This window comes from Natator depressus, chromosome 7, assembly GCF_965152275.1.
Source record: "Natator depressus isolate rNatDep1 chromosome 7, rNatDep2.hap1, whole genome shotgun sequence".
NCBI lineage: Eukaryota > Metazoa > Chordata > Testudines > Cheloniidae > Natator > Natator depressus.
The window spans coordinates 82,698,704-82,719,811 of NC_134240.1; the positions used below are offsets into that span (position 1 = coordinate 82,698,704).

The 21,108-nt window shown below is 44.3% G+C and overlaps 1 protein-coding gene across 3 annotated transcripts in view; it reads right to left on the reverse strand.

The window, feature by feature from the left end:
* Positions 1–310: 310 nt before the first annotated feature.
* Positions 311–21,108, reverse strand: part of UNC5B (unc-5 netrin receptor B) — a 151,138-nt gene continuing 130,340 nt past the window's right edge. For all 3 annotated transcript variants that reach the window (XM_074958936.1, XM_074958937.1, XM_074958935.1), the window contains 9 exons: positions 18,813–19,013; positions 17,385–17,774; positions 16,477–16,564; positions 15,159–15,327; positions 14,539–14,772; positions 11,523–11,672; positions 10,089–10,253; positions 8,032–8,210; positions 311–6,195 (listed from right to left, as the gene is read on the reverse strand). In XM_074958936.1, the coding sequence (XP_074815037.1) occupies positions 6,030–6,195; positions 8,032–8,210; positions 10,089–10,253; positions 11,523–11,672; positions 14,539–14,772; positions 15,159–15,327; positions 16,477–16,564; positions 17,385–17,774; positions 18,813–19,013 (1,742 nt within the window). In that variant the 3' untranslated portion in view covers positions 311–6,029. The remainder of the gene's footprint in view (positions 6,196–8,031; positions 8,211–10,088; positions 10,254–11,522; positions 11,673–14,538; positions 14,773–15,158; positions 15,328–16,476; positions 16,565–17,384; positions 17,775–18,812; positions 19,014–21,108) is intronic.

Here is a 21,108-nt window from a genome sequence, read left to right on the forward strand (position 1 = left end):
CAACTCTCCCTTCCATCTAATAGCTGGAACAGCCCTGAGGAGGTCTTCTCCCAGCAGTGACTGACAACTGCAGATGGGGATGGATAGAAGGAGTGTTGGAAAGGCCATTGCCAAGTAGCGGGCTGGAAAGGGGCTGTAGAGATGGCAGGAAGAGAGTGCTGGGCAGTGAAACCAAGATTAAATTTTCCTAGAAATAAGACCTGCTGGAGCCAAACCCACCTGGAATTGAAACAGGAATAAAGAAGCAAACCACATTTCATTTTTTATTAGACTAGGAAATATAATTTATTGCATAAAAATTACTTTGTTACAATAGGAATGCTAAACTTTATTTACAGTTCTTAGTTTACAGAATAAACAGATGTGTGTTTTGAGGATACTGTCAAACTCATCCCCTGGACATATAAATATGCAAATAGAATGCAGAGCAAGAGAATGGACGCTCTCAACAAGAGAAACAACAGCTGATTTTTTTCAATGAAACTATGAAATGCCTGCCCAGTATCACAAAGCTTCTACCCTGCTTTGTGTGATCATAGTGTAGTCATCTCCAAGGGATAGAGATACACACACAGATGACCAAAGGAGAAGGCAGCATGTACAGTACTTGGACACTCTGACCCAGTGATCTGAGCGCCACATACACTATAATCCCATGATCCAAGAGAGACGAAGTCAGAGAGGAGGCCACAACACACACTGATCAGAGAGAAGCAAATACCTTCCCTTCCCCTCCCTCACATACATACATACATACATACACACACACACACAGAGCTCCCTTGATCAGAAAGGCTAAGAAACACACGCACGCACATATACACACACACAGTGATCTGAGAGAGAGAAAAGCACATACACAGACATTCTGGTTCTGTACTCAGAGAAAAGGGGACACAAACACACATTGATCTCCTGATCTCACCCACATGCTGAGCTGAGAGTGAGACAGACACACTGTGATCCTTTAACCAGAGAGAGAGAGAGAGAGAGGGTCAGACACACTGACAATCTTCAACTGTCTTCCAAGAGCAGAGCATTTAGGATACATTTCATGGGTATCACTGAATTTCTAAGAAAATAAACAATGGCAGGTTATTTACGGTAGCTTTGAAAATGTTAAAATGTCCGTGTATTAGCTGAGTGCTTTATCACCTCCTACATTACTTCCCATATTTGCTTATTTTGTTCAGATTACAAGCAAGATTTCAAGAAATCAGATTATGAAATGGAGTCACACAGACTGGTAGAACTCTCTCTATATTACAACCATATTGAACTCCCACCAAAATCAATGGGAGTCTATTCACTGACTTTAAGGGGAACTGGATCAGGCCCTCAGTTTCTAGCCAAGTCAACACAACACACTGAAAACCCTGTTGACGTAATAACACAATGAAATGTCAGATAAGCTTGGAGCTCTCCTCCCAACACGGACCCCAGCATTGTGAAATGGGATTGTGATAGAGAAAGGTCATGTTTGTCAAACTTCCTGAGTACCGTGTAGTCACACTGTTTGCTTTAAGAAGTTTTTTTGGTTTGTAAGTTTTTTAAAACAGCCACACAAAAATATTTTCAGCTACACTGGAGCATTTGATCTATCCAAGCAGTCAGTTTTGAGACTCAGACGATTTAAAAGTTTCATTAAGATACACATCCAAAACTTTGGATACATATCCAGATCTGTATATTACCTACAGATATACACAGATTTCCAGGTTTTAAAGGCTTTTTGCAATTAAAAAAGGGGAAAGTGACATTTAATATACATAATATTTAATGCACATTTTGGGTGTGAAACAAAAGATGTTTCTGTTTTTGAATTACATGAATGACACAAATTCACAACACAAGTGTATACCTAGGAGAAAATGGCTGAAGTGCTGGCAAAAAAAACTCTTTATACAAGGACTTCTGAAGAAAACAGATTGTGTTTTCACCATAAAAATGGTCCCAGTATTTTAAAACAAAAAACCCAGAATTGCTTCCATCTGACAAATCAGGCAAGAAGGTACAGCCTCTCCTACATGTAGGCCAGCATCCAAGCTCTGAGACTGTCCTTTTCAAGCAAGTTTCAAGACTGGGGTTAATTTGTTCTGCCACTGTATGGTACCTTTGTACAATGAACCCATCCACTCCCAATGTGGTTGTTTAAGTAGATGAACAAACATTGCCAGTGTTCTCCCCTCTGGGTCCCTTTTCCTACTGTCTGCTGTCAATTTGGAAGCATTAGAGATGGAAACAGGCTTCCAAGTACTTGTGTGCCAAAGAATGAGGCAACTGGAGGTTTAGATCCTGAGGAAATACCAAATTACTTTGTAAGGGCAATGTCTTCTTTTATTATGCGCTGGCTCCCTGAGTTTGTGTTTACTTTTTCTTTAGCTACATAGCCATACCACAGATGGTGGACTGGAGGGAGGAGAATGGGGTAATGCATGATGGGAAGCTCACTGTATTCTGTACAGTTTTAAATTACTGGCCACAAAGATCTTGTGGTAAGTGCATTGGGGATTTCAGAGCAGATGCAGTAGCTTCACCAATATGATGCTGTGTTGTTGTTTGTGTCACAACGTGTTTATCCTGGAGGAGAAACTTTTAAGAGGCAGCAACCAGAGTAAAATATTTCCATTTGTGGCTATTCAAAGTACCCTTCAGAATATTTTCCCTTCATTAAAATACCACATCCTGGAGATGAAACTTATGTTGTGTTCATGGATACCCCTTAATTAAAATCAGCTTTGTTATGTAACCAACCTTCACTTCAACAGAGCCCTTTTAATGTAGAAAAGAAGGAAAGAAAGGAACTGCTAAGTTTGAAGAGGGAGAACCACTGAGCTCCATGCCATCCTTCCAGAACAAATTAGGTTACCCACACAGATCAGTGAGAGACTGTTTTCTACTATACATATTCTAATATTTGTCCAGTGTAATTTTAAATGATCCACAAATTCCCCAGCCTAATAGATATTAGTTAGGAATTTTCCTCACCTTTTCTCAATTTCTCCATTACTCCTACTTACATCTGCTTGTGCCACCCTCAATAGTTCATCTTCCCCTCCTTGGTGATTACACCCCTCAAATATGTGTAGACGTATACACCCTTCAGTCAAGTTTGACATATTATGGGCCAGATCCTCAATCGATGTAGCTCCACTGCAGTCAATGGAGTTATGGTAATTTACACCAGCTTGTCTACACATGGAGTTATTCAGGAATCGTTACTGCACTTTAAATTCACACCCTGCTTTACTCCAAATTCATTTTATTAAGTGTAGAGAAGCCCTGAGGAGTCGATTCTTAGTTCTCAATCTTTTCTCAGTCAGTCTCTCCATCAAACGCCTAATCATTTTTATTGCCCTTCTCCTATCTCCTTACAGTTGGGTCAATGTATTTCTGGAACTGTTACACTGAGGACTGCATGCAATATGCCACAGCAGAAGCTGTAAAAAGCACTATGACCTCATGACTCAATACTGACTGCATATGCCATTGTGTTGCATTGATAATTTTTGCTGCCACATAGTGCTGCAAATGTCGAATTTGCAGTGTTCTCCTATCTCCCCCATCCCACAATTTCATTTAGCATTAGTGCCTGCCAGGTTTCTCTTTCCCAATGAGTTTGCGTTTCAGACTATCTTTTTCTGCAGATAAAACAGCTACATTTTCCAATTTTAATCTCATATTGCTATCTTCAGACAGTGTTTCTAATCTCACTGGGTTCTCTTTGTATTAGTTCTTTCTTCATTGGTATTTGCAACACATTCTAGTTTGGTATCATCTGTGAATTTCATTAATGTGCTGTTTACTCTCTCTTATAGATCATTGACCACTGCATGACCATGCCAAACTCCTCTCCCACTTGCTGCACTACTGTGATGGTCTCTCAGCCAGGGTTCAGCCCAAGAATATTTCAATCCATTTATCAAAGTAAGATTGAGTCAAAAGATGGATTTGATTATGAGGACTTTAAAATGATGTGGTCCTCAAACTAGCCCTCTATATCCCAGGCCACTGGACCTTGCTTTGTAAAAATAACCCCTTCTTACTCAACACTCCTCCCAGTGGGAACCACTTGTTTAAAGTGCCAAAATATAGATTTAGAAGCCTAACTTTAGGCTCCCATTTTTTACAGTCTTGGCTTATGGATAGTGGCATGTTGCTGTGTGTTAGTGCACGACTGTATCAGTGAGTGTGTGTATTTACATTGTTGATATGAAGGTCTATTTATCCTAACAAGTTTCATTCTTTCCCAAATGTCCTAAAAGAATTTCCCCCTAAAAATACAGATCTTAAATACTTTGGGCTCCAAAATGTGACCCACCCCGTAATTGTAATAATCTGATGGAGGCTGTCCCATAGATCCTAACTTGCTTTCAATTAATTCACCACTGTGTCAAAGCATTAACCTTCCCTCCTAAACAACCCACATAAACCATAGGTTGGTTTAACTCAGGAGAAGAAAAACCAACCAAACAAACCGCTACTGTAGCCTCTTGTCCTCCCCTTACTGGCTGTGCGTTTAGTGAATTTTCTAACAAAGGAAACTCCCAGAGCTGTACTGCTTGCATAGGAACTAGGAAAAGGCCCATTACCACTATTGCCAGTAGTGCTCATCTTGTCCAGTTTCCTGCCAGTGCAGGAGTATTCCTTTCAGTCTAGTTTTAAACATCTCATATTTGAGGGTGTCTACTGCTTCTTCTGGGAGAGACTTCCACACTCCAACAATGAACACATTTTCCCCTGATATGCAGCTGAAAGTTTCCTTTGTTCATTATCATTCCATTGAAACGATGACACTGGTGCACCCAAAAAGAAGCTAACGCTCTGAAGCCACGTTCTTCTCTCTGATTCAAACAGAGATGAGACGGGGTTGGGAGGGAACCATCCCTGAAAAGAGAGGGGGGGAGACGGCTGTGTGAGGTTTCAGCTTCTGTAACAATGCTGAGGACTTCAGTTGCCATTTGAAGAAAACCATGAAAACAGCGACAATGTCCCTTTAACCTTGTTCCCAGAAATGGGTTTGTTCTTCTGTGAGCTGGTTGCTTAAGTGGCCTCCTTACATTGTGCTGCAGCCATAAGGGAGAATTTGCAAACAAGATGTTACAAAGAGGGCTCAGCTTGCCCTTTCTGTGCCACATGGGTCTATAGGCACTGAACCAATCTGACTTCAGCAAGGGTCCAGAGATATGGAAACAAGTTGTTCTTGACTTTTTGTGTGTGTGTTTTCATTACTAATTTTCGCAAGTGTTTTACTTTAAAGCTCTCTCTCTCTCTCTCTCTCTCTCTCTCATTCTCACGCAAAGCGGACTGATGCTGTTGCTCACACACAAAAGACTTAATGTTTTTGTTTTTTTAAAAAGGACTCATCCAAAGATCTGGATAATAAATTATTTGCGTTTCCTAAGAAACTGTGGTTTTTTTCCCTTTTTTCCCCTTAATAAGCTGTCTGAAGCATTTGAGAGAAGTAAGCAGTTTGGCTAGATTGTACTTGAGTCTTCTAAGCATAAATGCCATAAAAGTAGAAGAACCGGGGGGGGAGGGGAGGGGGGGAGGGGAAAGGAGAGAAGAAAACCCAAATAAATGAAACAAAAATAAACCTCAACCCAGACTCTAGAAGCCCTATATTCCTGCATGCTGTGGCAGAAGCAGCTGCCCACTTCCACCAATGGCTGTCATCATGGTCAACAAAGATGCACTGCTCTTGTGACGCACTCCGGAGGATGGCTAGGAGGAGGAGGAGAGAGCCTGTTTAACACTTGGATTGCTTGTAAACGGTGTGGTTGGATCTCTAAGGCGGATAGTGACTTGGTGAGGGAGGAGTGGGAGAAGGAGTTTACCTTTACGCCTCCTTGTTAGCTACAGATCAGCAACCCACCAGACACAAAGTAGAAATTGGCCCCGTCCCCACAACCCTTCCCCACCAGTTCAGGAAAGGCTGTTCACTAGTTTTCTTCCTCCTCCTTCTCTCCCCCCTCCACTCTGTCCTTCTCATCCATTGCTTGAAGACTACCAGCTACTTGAAAGTAACATCAGCAGTCCCCCTCTGTTGCCATGACAACCAGCATCTCGCTCTTGCCCATCTCTTCCAAGGCACTAGCCAGGGTATTGAGATCACCATCATCTTGGTGCTGGGCTTCCCATAAGTCCAGGATCACCCCTGTTGGGCTGGCTTTGGTGGCAAAGTAGTTCAGATACCTGTGAACGAAGAGAGAGAGAGAGAGAGTTGATGTCTAACTTTACACATTTAACATAAGAACATCATAAGAAAGGCCATATTGGGTCAGACCAAAGGTCCATCCAGCCCAGTATGCTGTCTACCGACAGTGGCCCATACCATGTGCCCCAGAGGGAGTGAAGCTAACAGGTAATGATCAAGTAATCTCTCTCCTGACATCCATCTCCACCCTCTGACAAACAGAGGCTAGGGACACCATTCCTTACCCATCCTAGCTAATAGCCATTAATGGACTTAACCTCCATGCATTTATCCATTTCTCTTTTAAACCCTGTTATAGTCCTAGCCTTCACAACCTCCTCAGGCAAGGAGTTCCACAGGTTGACTGTGCGCTGAGTGAAGAAGAACTTCCTTTTATTTGTTTTAAACCTGCTACCCATTAATTTCATTTGGTGGCCCCTAGTTCTTATATTATGGGAACAAGGAAATAACTTTTCCTTATTCACTTTCTCCATACCACTCATGATTTCATATACCTCTATCATATCCTCCTTAGCCTCCTCTTTTCCAAGCTGAAAAGTCCTAGCCTCTCTAATCTCTCCTCATATGGGACCCGTTCCAAACCCCTAATCATTTTAGTTGCCCTTTTCTGAACCTTTTCTAATGCCAGTATATCTTTTTTTGAGATAAGGGGACCACATCTGTATGCAGTATTCAAGATGTGGGCGTACCATGGATTTATATAAGGGCAATAAGATATTTACCCTATTGGTATGGTCTGAGGGCAGCAGAAGGGAGTGTTGGGAAAGGAGGCAAGGGTATTAGACTCTGGAGCAAATCTGGGTAATTCTCTCTGATGTGCACTGGGATGGAAATGCCATAATTGAAATGCAGGGCCCCTCAGGGCATCATCTACATTTATTATACAGCACTGATGCAGAAAACATTCATGGAAAAGCAAGGCACATTTTATTTTATTAAAATTACAAATGCTGTCTTTACCCCTGCCCCCAAAGTGAGATCCTAAAACAGAACAGCTCAAGAGCCATCAAAGGTCCCTGGCCTGAGGCACTTGCTTTGCACAATCATGACAGAATTTTAGGAATGTTCTGCCAGTCCAGGATCTAACTGGATGCACGTCACGCAGGGCTCTATAATACAAATCAAAGGGGGGAAGCACCATTCAAACCCATCAGAGAATATCAACTTCCCCACCCTCCAGGTCTCAAGGCATCGTGGCTGAGCAGAAGGAGCACAGGGTTGGGAATCAGAAACTCATGAGCTCTAATTCTCTCTCAAGTACTGAATCACTGTGTGCCCTTATAGAAATCATTTCACAGTCTCTGTGTCTCAGCTCCCCGTCTGTAAAGCAGGGATAATAGCACAGCCCTACCTCACAAAGGGGTTGCGAAGATAAAGTAGTTCCTGACCGTATATCTAGTGCTACACAGTGTTATTTCTGAGTCACCAGTGCTTCATTTTTGCGTCTTCTTTCACACACTATTCCTTCCCTCTCCCTTCCCTTATAAGCCCACTATCATTCTCGATGCTTGCCGGCTTCGTGTCATCAGAGACACAGTGCTGGATTCCCGAAGTGCTGTACTTGTGGGCTGCAAAGCCCTGATAGGTTTCTGTGTTGTTAGTCAGACACTCTCCTCAAGGCTTGTGCAAACTGATCACTTTCCAAGGCTGGCCCCGTGAGTCAGTAACTGCCCCTTGAGACTTAGCAATGCTGCAAGAGTGTGGGGAGAGTAGAGAGTAACAAGGAAATATAAAACTCTGTTTTCCCAAAAGACAGGTTTGAGGCAGGAAGGTGGAGCAGAGAATCTAGTGCCATACAATGAACTGAAACCCACCGATCCATGGAAAGTTTCTGAGCAAGAAGTCTCCAGTCATTTCCTCTTGAATTGGGGGCATCAAGGCTGTTGCAGATTTTCTGCCGGATGGATAGCGGAATCTTGAAGGCATAGGGTCCCAGCTGGGTAGTCACAGCACTGCCATGGTGCAAGGAGAAGGCATCAAAGGAGCTGGCATTCTGGGAGAAAAAACATTTCAGAATGCTTTCAGAAAAAAATATTTCAATGGAGAACTCCTCCCTTATCAGCCTGCACTGTGTGTCCCCTTGTCGCCATACCCTGCCCACAATTGAGGGTCTGTACATTCCTGCCCAAGAGCAGGGATGATTGTGTTTCTTTATGTGGAATTTCAGCAGTGCTTTCAAAAACTATCCAGCAGCAAAGATAACTTGGGATCACAGAGAGACCAAATTAAAAAAAAAAAAGAGAGAGAGAGAGAGAGAGAGATAAGATGGTAACATTCACTAAAATGCATTAGGCACGGTTGCCTAAGAACAGAAACAAAAAAAGAGAGAGAGGTGGACAACATGCCACAAAGAATAACAGTGAAGCAGCTAGTTCTTAGTGACACCAAGCTCTTCCCCTGAGGGTCCCTTCAGTGAACCCAGTCGGAAGCAACCTCCAAATATCAGTGCATGTGGCTAAACAATTTGAAGCAGAGCCAGAAGCATCACAGCACATTTTCAGGGCTGCACAAATATTAAAGCCTTGAAATTCCCAGTGACTCTTCCAACTGCACTGGCTACCAAAGCCCAGCCCTCAGCCTCTTCATTCACTCCCATCTCATTGGTTAGCGCACACTTTCACCTGGCTGTGAGAGGGGAAAGTGCCGAGTGGCATTTTAGTACCATCCCCAAAACAGACTCTGGGAAACAGAACTCGTACACAATAGAGGTTATGTGCTATTATTTCGTGATCCACAGGTGAATATTCTAGAGGTTGCTCATGTACCAAAAATCAAGGTCTCATCAATATTTTCAAAAGCAGGGTAACAAATTCTTATCACAACTTAGTCCCTTTGCTGTCACTGCCACAGTCTACTGGTATCTCACCAATAGCTGTAACTGGATGGTCATTCAGTTCAATGGGCTTTTCTCTGTACCTCTCTCTCTTTCTCTCTCTCTAAGTGAATGCAGTGCTGGAAGGTGGCAGGTTGACAGACCTAGATACTGAAAGTTCACTATTTATCTAGTCCTGGCAGGGAGAGCAAAAGTGCCAGTTTCCCCACACTGCCTTGCCATTCCACAAACTGACTCTCCAGGGGCCACCGCTGAGTAGAAATGGGTAGTTCAATTTACAGGCCTTGGTCATTGTCCTGAGAATCACAAAGGGAGCTAGTTACCACCAACTGTGAGACAAATCTCTGATTGAACCACCAACTTAAGAAACAGGAGGCCATGGCCAACACAGATGTTAATGTAGCATGGCATCCATAGTGGTAAAACACTGAGGGGTACTGAGCAGGGCTCAGATACCCTGGTGATGGGCAACCTCTACATTAGATAAAATAGATATATTAATTAGATACGTTAGATAGAGAAAATCTCCCTTCTCTGAATACAGGGATTCATGGAGGACATCTGAGGACCATTTCTAGTCTTCTCTGTTACTAGAGAGGATGGAGGACTTCCTCCTTGGTAACGAGCCTAGTGGACACATCCACAGATGGCTGAAGCTGAGCCTCAGTGATCCCAGGTTATTATCTATGGCAACAGCAGCAGCACGGCAAGGGACATTTAAAGAAATAGCGTGCTATTATTCTTTTATTTAACAAGAGTGGCAAAAAGAGAAGTGTACCCCTGAGGCAACAGCACCAGCTTTCTTTGAGCCAGTTGAGAGCCTGATGCCAGTCTCACTTACATCACACATATAAGGAGTAACTCCATTGACGTCAACAGAATTACACTGGTGTAAAACTCAGCTCAGAATCAGGCCCTGGGAGTTCAGGTCAATACCCTCAGAAGAGCTATCATCAGACCCTGCTCCTTCCTCTGTCCTCCCAGCTATAACTATGAGTGGCACAGCCTCCCTGCTCTCTTCCCCTTCTCTTTGCTCACCTCTCCGAGTGTAGTGTGCAGCTGGAATATCTGCCCTTCCCCTTCCACCTGCCGGACGCAGATCTTGCAGGTGAGCTCTGTGGAAGCCAGGCTGTATCTCTCAAGAGTGAAGGTGCAGTGCAGAGCCCTCTGGCTGCCACTCCAGATGTGATAAAAGGGGATTTCCTGTCACAGCAGATTAGTTCAGTAGAATGTTACACAAACCGCAAGAACCTTTCATAAATACAGGAAGGGCTTCCTGACTAAAACCCATTGGTTTTTTTCATATTTGAAATTATTTATTTTATTATTTCTTTAAGTGGTAAATTTTTAAAATGCCTCCCCAAAAGGTTCTAGGTGCCTGACAATTAATTGTACAACAACCATAACAATGACCATGCAGCCCAGTAAATACCATATAGATTTGCTTTTAAGTCATATTCTAGGTTTCCCAGCTTCTACTTCGACTGGCAGGAGATGGGAATCATTCTGTGCAGGGTGGGACAGGGAAAGCTAACAGACAGTGACCCAGCTGTCATTCTGGGACCCTGAGTCAAATATGGTGAGTGAAAATTCCCCTGCTGCCTTCTCCTTCCCTTAGAAGAGTGGTTCTCAACCTGGGGTACGTGTACCCCTGGGGGGTACATAGAGGTCTTCCAGGGGGTACATCAACTCATCTAGATATTTGTCTAGTTTTACAACAGACTACATAAAAACCACGAGCGAAGTCAGTACAAACTATATTGTTATGTCTGGTTTTGTAAGCAAGTAGTTTCTAAGTGAGGTGAAACTTGGGGTACACACGACAAATCAGACTCCTGAAAGGGGTATATTAGTCTGGAAAGGTTGAGAGCCACTGCCTTAGAAGACAGCCGGAGAGAGCAGAGAGATATATCACTCTCTTAGCAGATAATGGCGGGTAGATGGGTGAGCCCTAAATCTTGACTAGATTAGAGAGTGAGTAGGCAAGGTGCTGGATTACTGGATCACAACAGTGTGAACATTGCTTACTTATCACCATCAAAGGCATCATCACAGATCTATATCAGATCACTTAAAGCATAATCCAAACATAAACGTACTTTAGCGCCTGGATTGCTGCTGGCATTCAAATATTTTTTAAAACATATATATATTACACACACAATATACATACACTGTCATTCATGTGTTATTGCTTAATTATGCATGAGTGACCATGACACATGGGTCCCTGTGTGAATGGGTGTTCTTTTCTACAAACAGATGGATGAATAATTGCTTCATAGCTGTTGTTTCTATAGGGACCATTTTAGTAAAGTTTCCCTTTTGGGGGCACCTTTGGATCACTCCGCCCTGTCCGTCCTCTCCCCCCCCCCCCCCCCCCCCCGTAACCTCTGCACTAGTAGGTAAAGTTCCAGTGGACTGCTACACACAAAAATTCCATACGACTCGTATTACCACTTGGCCACCCACCTGGTATTTAGCCAGCAGCTTGCTCTTCCACAGCGAGTGGGGGATATCATGGATGGAGAGGCGTAGGTTGTGATAACTGTCCTTAAAGAGTAGTGGCTTGGGTTCCTCTATCAGGTAGCCACCCAGTGTCTTTTCCAGTTCGAACACTTCCTATGGGGCAGACAGAGGATGGGAAGCCATGACACCAAAGGTCACTGCTATCAAGTGGAGCACGTCAGTTTTTAAGGCAGAGATATGTCAATGCAGGGTCCACTGTTCAATGAACTCTGCCAAAAAACTACAAAATACAAAAACAACAACAACTACATTCAAGTTTAGTATGTTCTGAAGATATTGACATAATGGATAGTGGTTGGTGCCACAATGCAAGCCAACCAACCAGAGTTGAAATGACAAGAAGAATGACACCAAGTTTAGCCCCATTAATCAGCAAAACACAGGGAAATTCAAATTCATGGTGTGACATGTCTCTTAAGAATTACAACAGTTGCACAATGATAAAATAAGAGTACAGCATCCTGCACTAAAGTGATATTTTAACACACAACAGACTAGGCAATGCTTACAGCCCTTGCTGTGCTTCCACAGGGCTTTCTTCAGGGTCAGTTACTTCCCTGATGAAGGGCTGATCATTTGAAAGTTACTCGGATTCTACAGAACACATGCTCTCTAAGCTAGACCCCAATAAATAAACATTTTTAAAAAATGAATTTTTTTGCTGGTGAAACGTGCCATATTGACAGCCCTGGAGAATAAATTCTTCCACTTATCCAAAGAAGAAAAACAACAGTGCAAGCTTCCAGCTACTGCCTGGGCAATATAACTAAACCCTGACTCAAAGGATCACCTCTAAGGGAGAGATGGGAATGCAGTTTTCTCCCTCATTCCATTCTTAGCCTATCTGCTAAGGAGCTATGATAGTACATTGTGTGATGCTGACACCTGTTCACCAGAAACTGGACTGAGTCCACCAACTCATTTCATAGAGGCCATCAAATAGTCATCAGATGGGAACGACTTTCAGTCATTATCATCCTGATTTGGATTTGAGTAACCTAGATGTGAAGGTCTGTGCAACCTCATAAATCATCCCGTGGATATTTTAGAAACTGAAAACAGAATGACAGGTTTCAGAGTAGCAGCCGTGTTAGTCTGTATTCGCAAAAAGAAAAGGAGGACTTGTGGCACCTTAGAGACTAACCAATTTATTTGAGCATAAGCTTTCGTGAGCTACAGCTCACTTCATCGGATGCATTCAGTGGAAAACATACCTCCCCACTGTATTTTCCACTGAATGCATCCAATGAAGTGAGCTGTAGCTCACGAAAGCTTATGCTCAAATAAAATGGTTAGTCTCTAAGGTGCCCAAGTCCTCCTTTTCTTTTTTGAAAACAGAATGATGCTGATTGCAATATAAGAGTTAACAAGACAGCACACAATACAGTGAGGCCAGAAACTCTGTTTTGGCTTTGGACATTGGAACCTACTGTGTTTTTCAGGTAATCTGAAGGTCTTTTTTCATTAATATGTACAGGCGGGCCATTTTAACAAGTATGTGTGTGCCTGTCAATGTTAATACCACTGCTCTGCTTCAACAACAACCCAAATCACAAGAGTTATTTTCAGTTCAAGAGAAACCTGCTGGTTTCTACCATGTTCTTTTTTCATCACCACTTTAAACTTTATTTTACCAGTGTAAGACAATGTTGTTTTTATAATAAAAATAAGATCCAATAAGATTGTCAAGTGTGGAACTCCATCTAGAGAGATCACAACAAGGGCAAGTAAGTAACAGGAAATAAATGGAACAAGCACAAAGGTCCCAAGGCACCCACAATGAGAGATGATTTACAAGAACTAAGTTTAATATTATTAATTATTATTATATACCAGACAGACAGACAGACAAGGAATCCTCAGGTAGGAATAAGGAAATGTGTCTAAGCCAGGGACAGTGGGAGCTGTGGTGAACTGAGTATTATCATGGTATATCAACTTAGGGTTGATTAGCACAGGAAGAAGAGAAAAATCTTCCAGCAGTGACAACGACATAAGCCCTTGGGTAATCTCTGCAGAAAGGCGGCACACAATATAGGTTATGAAACATCCTCCCTTCCCCTTGCTATTTCCTCCAAGGGCCATGGAAAATGTTATGGCTGATCTCTGGGGAACACAGTAAACATGCTTATTATTTAACTTTGGTCATTTTTCACAGGGTTGCATCAGGTTGTTTGCTCCCTGGAGCCAGATCTTTCCGAGAGACACCACACAGCATCTTGCGTGCCAGCATGACCACATTTGGAAGCAATGGCGGGAGCAGGCTGAAGCAATTTGTAGCCCAAATACAGAGACTGAGGCAGCTGGAAGAGCAGTATTCATAAGTAAACTTACATGCAGAGCAAGGTTGATATTAACCAGCTACTGTGAAACAGAGTCACAACTGGTATAAACCACCACAGTCAATGGAGCCATGCTGATTTATACCAGCTGGTGGTCTGGCCCTACATAATTAGAAATTTGTGCAAGGACTAACAAACCTGTGGGCTGGTGACCTACTCAAAGCATAGTTCAGGCTACAGATCGCTTCATGGAAAGATTCCAAAGCCCTCAGGATTATACCAGCTCTGGATCAAGTGCAGTAGATAAACCTACCTGAAAATCTCTGATGAATATATTGGCTAACGTTAGAGCCAGGCTAATGAAAATGGATTTATGCCTGTTGCCCATTGACACTGCCAGGCTCTAAGCTAGTTTGCTTTCCCCTGTCATGGAGCAGAATATGCTCACAGTTAATCAGTGTTTTTTCCCTGCAGTCTTAGGATGAGAAAGAGCTGGAGAGTGACAAGATGGTCAGTGTTCAAAAAAGAAACATTTTTATAGCTTAGTGATTATTCATTATTTGCTCTATGGTGATACAATCTTATGAATCCACAGGTACTAAAAAGGGGCTGGAGACAGAAAAATGTGACAGTGGGGGGTTGCTTACTCGTGACCCCAAGCTCTCAGGCAGCATTACCTTCAGTGCATCTGGTGTGTCCTCCAAGCAGTACACTTTGAGGCTGTATTCTAATGAGGTGCAGGCGGTAGGGGCAAAGATAGCCAGCTGGAGTCTCTTGATGGCTGACCTGGAGTAGGACTCTCCCACAAAAACGTAGGTGCCAAGCTGGTCTAATAAAACATGGCAAGACTTCGGCTCAAGCTGGCAGTAGCAGGGAGTGTTCAGGGTCTCCTCATCCAGGGTCACAACTTCCTAAAGGGAGGGATTAAAAACGAAGGTTCCTGGTCAGCCCTTTTGCTCCAAAGTAATTTGTTCAGCACAGGCACTGAAAAGCTTCCGCTCATCATTCACTGTGGCACTTTTTGTAGTGCTGCAGCAAGCTAGCATGAGAACAGCTGTGAGATTTCCACGCACACAGCACTCCATCCCTGCAGTAAACCTGACAACCAACCCCCTCACCCAATCTGAACTCCTATCCTTTCCCTGACAGTGAAGATTCCCCAAAAGGCTATGACTGGAATTGCTGTGACCTGCTCTGCAGCCTGCATTCCCACATATCCTCCAGGGTCTTCTGCTGACTGAGGAGGAGCTCTGTGACGACATTTTGTTTCCATTGTATTATTAAAAGTGCACATTACCTCCCAGTTTCCTTGGTGGGATTGTGTTTTCAGCTGGAAAATCCAGTCTGAGGAGTTGATGTCCGCACAATGGGGGATGCTGAGAATGACTGGACGACACAAGAGCAACCCAGTGGGTCCGCAGGTCACCATGGGACTCAATACTGTCTGTGTGCCTTCTGAAGGTAAGCTGGAGGGGATGAATAAACACATACAGGAAATATTTAGCCTATGCCAGCCAAGTCATGCACCTGAAGAAAGAAGGCCAGCCTGCACAGTGCTGACATGTGCTGCTCATAACTGAGAAGAGGGGCAACCTGGCATCCCCTAAACTTAACGGGCCTGATTCCCACACTGTGAAACCAGCAGAGTTACAACCACATGTCATGGAGTGGAGAATCAGCTCTACTGTGGTTAAAGACACTGTGGTCCCTCTGTAGATGACAATGAGCAATTACTGGCAATCGAACTACTGTGTTTATTACCAGGAGTTCGGCTGGCCTATGGAAATACTGTAGAAGAGCTAGCCAGGGAGTTGTCTGACAGAGGACGCACACTGAACAGTGGACAGACAAGTGTCTAAAAGATTCCAAGTTTGTAGTGTAGCCACTGCTTCTGGGCCTTCATGAGAGGCCCAGGTGGTGCACAGAAATCCCCTGACAATGGGTCACAAAACAAATACAAGTGGCAAAAGAACTCATTCTGCACAGCATCAGCAAACTGCACAGCAAGACACACTGCTTTCTCTCCTCTTCCCTATGTCGCCAGCAATAGTCTCTGCATTTTTGGGTGCCGGAGTAAAAACCCCTTATTTGTTATTTACTGAGCACCGGAGAAAATGCTCAATGATCTATAAAGCACAGAGGAAGATATAGTAGCTGACTCCAAGTGCTCACAATCACATATACGCATCAATCCAGTTCAGACACAGAATGCACCAGGTGAAATTTACCACAAGGAAGCACTGCTTTTTAATTGTTAATGATGGGAAAAATAAATTCTTCTTTCTTTGGCAGCTAGAATTGAGAAGATTAGTGAAAGAAATGCTTTAAGGACGGATTTGAATGAAGCAAAGGTAGATGCTTGTCCCAGAAAGAAAGGAAGGAAGGGAGGGTGTCCAAGGTGTAAAAGGCATAGTTGAAGAAGCTGTGAAGAGGAGAATAGGAAAAGAGACAGATGGAGTGTGGTTAGGCATGGGGCCTGGGAGAGAGTAGCAGGAAATGAGAGCTGAGATGCAGGACGGTGCAGAGGGAATTCAGATATGCTTTCTCCTTGGTAGTTACAGTGGTAGTTACAGTGATGGCAGACTGCAGCACACTGTACAGTACATTCTACTTACAGTGTGTTTTCTGCCTTGTTGATGATCAGGTACATTTCGTAGAACTTCCCCTGTGGGATTGCTCCATGAGGCACCAGCAGACTCACTCCTGGGGGGGAAAAAAGGGGGGGGGATTCTTCACAGTGAGGAAATAATGAGTGAAACCCCACTGAGAACAGCCAGTTTCCTCAGCGGTTAATTTCAAATGGTGGGAACACTGTGCAAACTGAACTGGGGGCCTCCCTTGGGTGCAGACAGTGGTGTGAGAGCTTGCGGCCTCCTGGTGTTCTAACCCAAAGCTTCCCAGGATCTGGGACCGCTGCTGCTGGAAGTCAGATATCATTGTGCTGAACTGTCTGTATCAGAAGTGGGTACCTTCATAGGCAGCTGGGTAAGGTCTATGAGCTGTAATTTGGCAAGTGCAGTGAAATGATCATGTGTTGGGTTTATTTCAGCTACTGGCACAGATGCTTTCACCAATATGATTTGAAAGCAGCCACCCTTGAATTTGTGGTAGGGCCTAAGAGACTTTCTAGCCTGCCAAGATGGAAATCACGCCAGACTCTGTGCAGTCAGGCAGCATTCAGAGACAGGATAACCCTTAGCACAAGAAGTGCGGTGCTTGTTTTCCTCCAGTGCTCTCCAACAGGTTATAACTGGAGTAACAAAAATACAAAATGATGGTCACCTCATGATGACTGATTCCCATCAACTCTATCTTAGGGAGATACACAGGCTGGCAGCTTAATGGGGACGTGATTATAGAAAGGGATATTCAGATCCATTTTTCATTTCTAATCAGCACCACACTGTCTTCAAAACCAGAGGCCATCACCACAAGGCCTCACTACTCAACTGTAAGTTAGCTGACATTAGAGAGCAACTGGGACAGCAGCAACCACAGCTGCACCTCTCACTCTGGCGCTTACCTGTGTCCGGGATAGTGAGCCTTCCTCCCAAGCAGCCAAATGTGCCAGTGGCACTGTTCCCATGCTCCCGGGGCAGGGTGAGGAGATGCTGAGAGCCCATGGCCTTGTTCCTTATGTTCATAAAGTGATTGTCCCTGGCAATGTCCCCTGGGTAGGTGCCCGTGGGCACTGCCCCAAGCAGGTCTGCCCCGTCATTCAGCCTGGGGGAGGAGGATGCTGTGGAGGAGTTGTACACTTTGATCTTTAGGTTTGGGAGTGGGTCAAGCAGTGGGGAGTTGGTCATTGGGATCTTGTCAGAGGAGTCCTGCAGGGCATACATTGGGCCACGATATACACCGGCATTGGCTGTTAGGTCAGGCTGCATTGAAGGGTGCAACAACTGGGGATTGTCTGCAAGATGAACAAAGATGAAAAAGGCAAAAACTTCAGTAGCGTGTGAATTTAAACATAAATCAAAAGAGACCTACATGGAAACCTAGCCTTAGTGAAACAATGGGCTCAGAATGTGTAAGACATGTCCCTGGGAGAAGCAGGTTATAAAGCAAGAGACTGGAGCATGCACTTTGAACACACCTGTCTCCCTTTTATCAATTACTTGAAAGGAGACTGCCTGGACTGAGAATCAGGATCAAAACTACCTCAAGAATGAAGGACAAGCTGCATCATAGTGTATGTACAGAAAGTTTAACAAGAATCTGAAAGTAGTTTGACTCTCCTGTAACTCTCACAAAGGAGTTGGTATTTCATTCCGTGCTGAATAGCTGAAATGCTTTGTGTTCTTTATACTGTCTACCAGTTCCCTTTCCTTATTATTTATTATTTGTTTTCCTGTTGTGCCTAGAGGCCCCAATCAAGGTCAAGGCCTTCCTGTGCTAGGTACTGTATAAACATGAGCTCATTATCTTGCTTGATTTGCGGATGGGGCAGCGCGCCAAGCCGCCCGGCTGTACCTCCACATAGGAGCTGGAGGGGGGACAGCTGCTGAGGTAAGCACGTAGGGGCAGCCAGGGGGCTCTGCACGCTGCCTCCACCCCAAGAGCTGCCCCCGCAGCTCCCTTTGGAACCACGGCCAATGGGAGCTGCAGTGGCAGCATCTGCGGATGGGGCAGCGCGCCGAGCCACCCGGCTGTGCCTCCACATAGGAGCTGGAGAGGGGACATGCTGCTGCTTCTGGGAGCTGCTTGAGGTAAGCACCGCCTGGAGCCTGCACCCCTGACCCCCTCCCACGCCCCAAACCCCTGCCCCAACCCTGATCCCCCTCCCACCCTCCGAACCCCTTGGTCCCAGCCCGGGTACCTTCCTGCATCCCCATCCCCTCATCTCCAGCCCTACCTCAGAGCCCGTACCCCCAGCCGGAGCCCTCACCCTCTCCCGCACCCCAACTCCCAATTTTGTGAGCATTCATGGCCTGCCATACAATTTCCATACCCAGATGTGGCCTGGAGGTCTTGAAGTTGACTGGGTGAAAGCCTCCAGTCAGGGCAGCTGAGGAGTCTGTGATGTCAGTGTCGAAATCCCGGCAGCTGCGCCGGTACACAACCACTCCGATGGCCATCAGGATGACGATGAAAACAAAGATGGCTACAACCAGACCGGCGTACAGGGCCACATCCCCCGTGGTTTCCAACACTAGAAGAAGGAAATGAGAAAAGGGAAACTGAAGAAAGGGGGGCTTTGCACGAATCTGCAGTCAGAATTGTGCCACCCACAGCTGGATCCCTGCATGATCAACCCACTATCTTTGCACAAAAGACACCACTAATTCTAGGATTAACCCAAGCTTTTGGCAAATGCTGGGCAGGGGAGGCTGGGCTGGCACAACTAGGTAACAGATGGGCTCAAAGTGTTGTCCAAAAGTGAGAGCAACATGTTGCATATACATATCTGTATCCCCAAAATCAAGAGTCACAGTGTGTGTGTGTGTAGACATACCCACACCCAGCGTGACTCTTGATCTTTGGGATCCTCTGTCCAGGGAGAAGGAAGAAATCTGCTTTGAAAGAAGATACGCATGCACATGGAAGAGATGACAATGAGCTAATAGGATAGTGCACAGAGAGATGCCATAAAGCGATCACTGGGCATCCTTCCATCTGCTCCCATCTCAAACCAGCAGATGTGTCAGCTCAGAGAAGGAAAGTACCAACTGCTCTGGAATGGCTGCTCTGGTGATTTGGTCAGCTGGTGCTGCCTACAAGGACACCTAAGACAATGTGTGTCACGTTAGCCTGGGAATGTCAAATGTTAGGATTGAGGAAGCTTGAACCAGGCCCATGAATCTCTGCCTCTGTCACTGACTGCTGTTAAAATCCCTCACTCCCTTCCTTTCATTCTTCAATAGCAAATTAAACCCTATTTTATCCAGGGTAATTGCTCCCTTGATTTCACATGAGCTCAGATTACACCCCTCTGCCAAGGGAAGGAATTCCAACTCCTCAAGGATCCTGCAGCATCAGTGTCTTTCCTCCAGCATATTTTAGTGTCAAAGACAGGATCTCCACCCACCATTGACTGGTGTCAAGTGCTTGGAGTCAGGCCATATTAGAGAATTAGATGCTGCTGTTTCTGAGACATACACGTGTCTTATTTGAACATTGCCTCCAGGAAAATTATTCCAGATACATCAAACAGCTGGGCCTGAACACTCATGCTCTCTACCTTACCCCCTCTTTTTTTTCCCCTTTCCTTTCCTGATTTCCAGGTGCTCTAAGATTATGTTTAATTTAGCTTCATAGTTTCTAACTTGTACAGGGCCTGTGCCAGGTATATGGATCAGAACCAAGGCCAGTTTTTATTTCTGGGGTATATTTGTGTGGGGGAGCGCGGGAGCAGGAGTTGCCCTCAGGGGAATTCCTTCTGCAGGGGGATTGCTAAAACATTCCACTTTGATGGTAGGGGAATAGCTGGGAACTTACAGTCACAAAAAACCTGAAAGATCCAAAGTGTTTGCAATTCCAACTTTTGTAGAAGGGGCATGATTTCACAGAGATTGCCAAGGGAGATAGGACACCACCCAGCACTAGCTACAGTTGAAATGATTCGTATCTGTCTCCCAGCTGAAAAATGTTCACAGAACACAAGTATTTCAGAGCTATAGTGTACTCCAAAATTCTTAAAAAGAAAAGGAGTACTTGTGGCACCTTAGAGACTAATCAATTTATTTGAGCATAAGCTTTCGTGAGCTACAGCTCACTTCATCGGATGCACTTTATGTTATTTCCTAAGTTGCTCTGGGTGCATTAACAACAGGGCTAGGAAACGAACAAACTGGTGGCACTGGTTTTAATTCAGGGTGGGGGAATCTAAGCACTTGTTCTGAAGCAAAAAAAACAAACCAAAAATTCCAACTTTTTTTATATGTATACATACAAATTCTGTTCTCATTCATTTGGAATAACTTCATGGACTTCGGTGACTTTGGATATATTCTGTTGTAACTGAGAATAAAGTTTAGCCCATTTAAATAGAGAAACTGATGTGCAGAATAAAAGTTAAATTTAGGTCTCTCAAGCTTGATGGAGTAACTGTCCCTTTAACATCTGCTAACCCTTTGTGGTGTATTTCAGCTCTCTCCTCCCTTGCTCACTGGAGCAACTCCATAGAGAAGCCTTGGAGATGGAGCTTTCTAGTTCCAGCCTGACACCAGTGGTGCCAATGACCAAACAAAATTAAAAACAAAATAAGGTATCACAATGAAATAAAGTGGCCATGAAATGAGGACTTA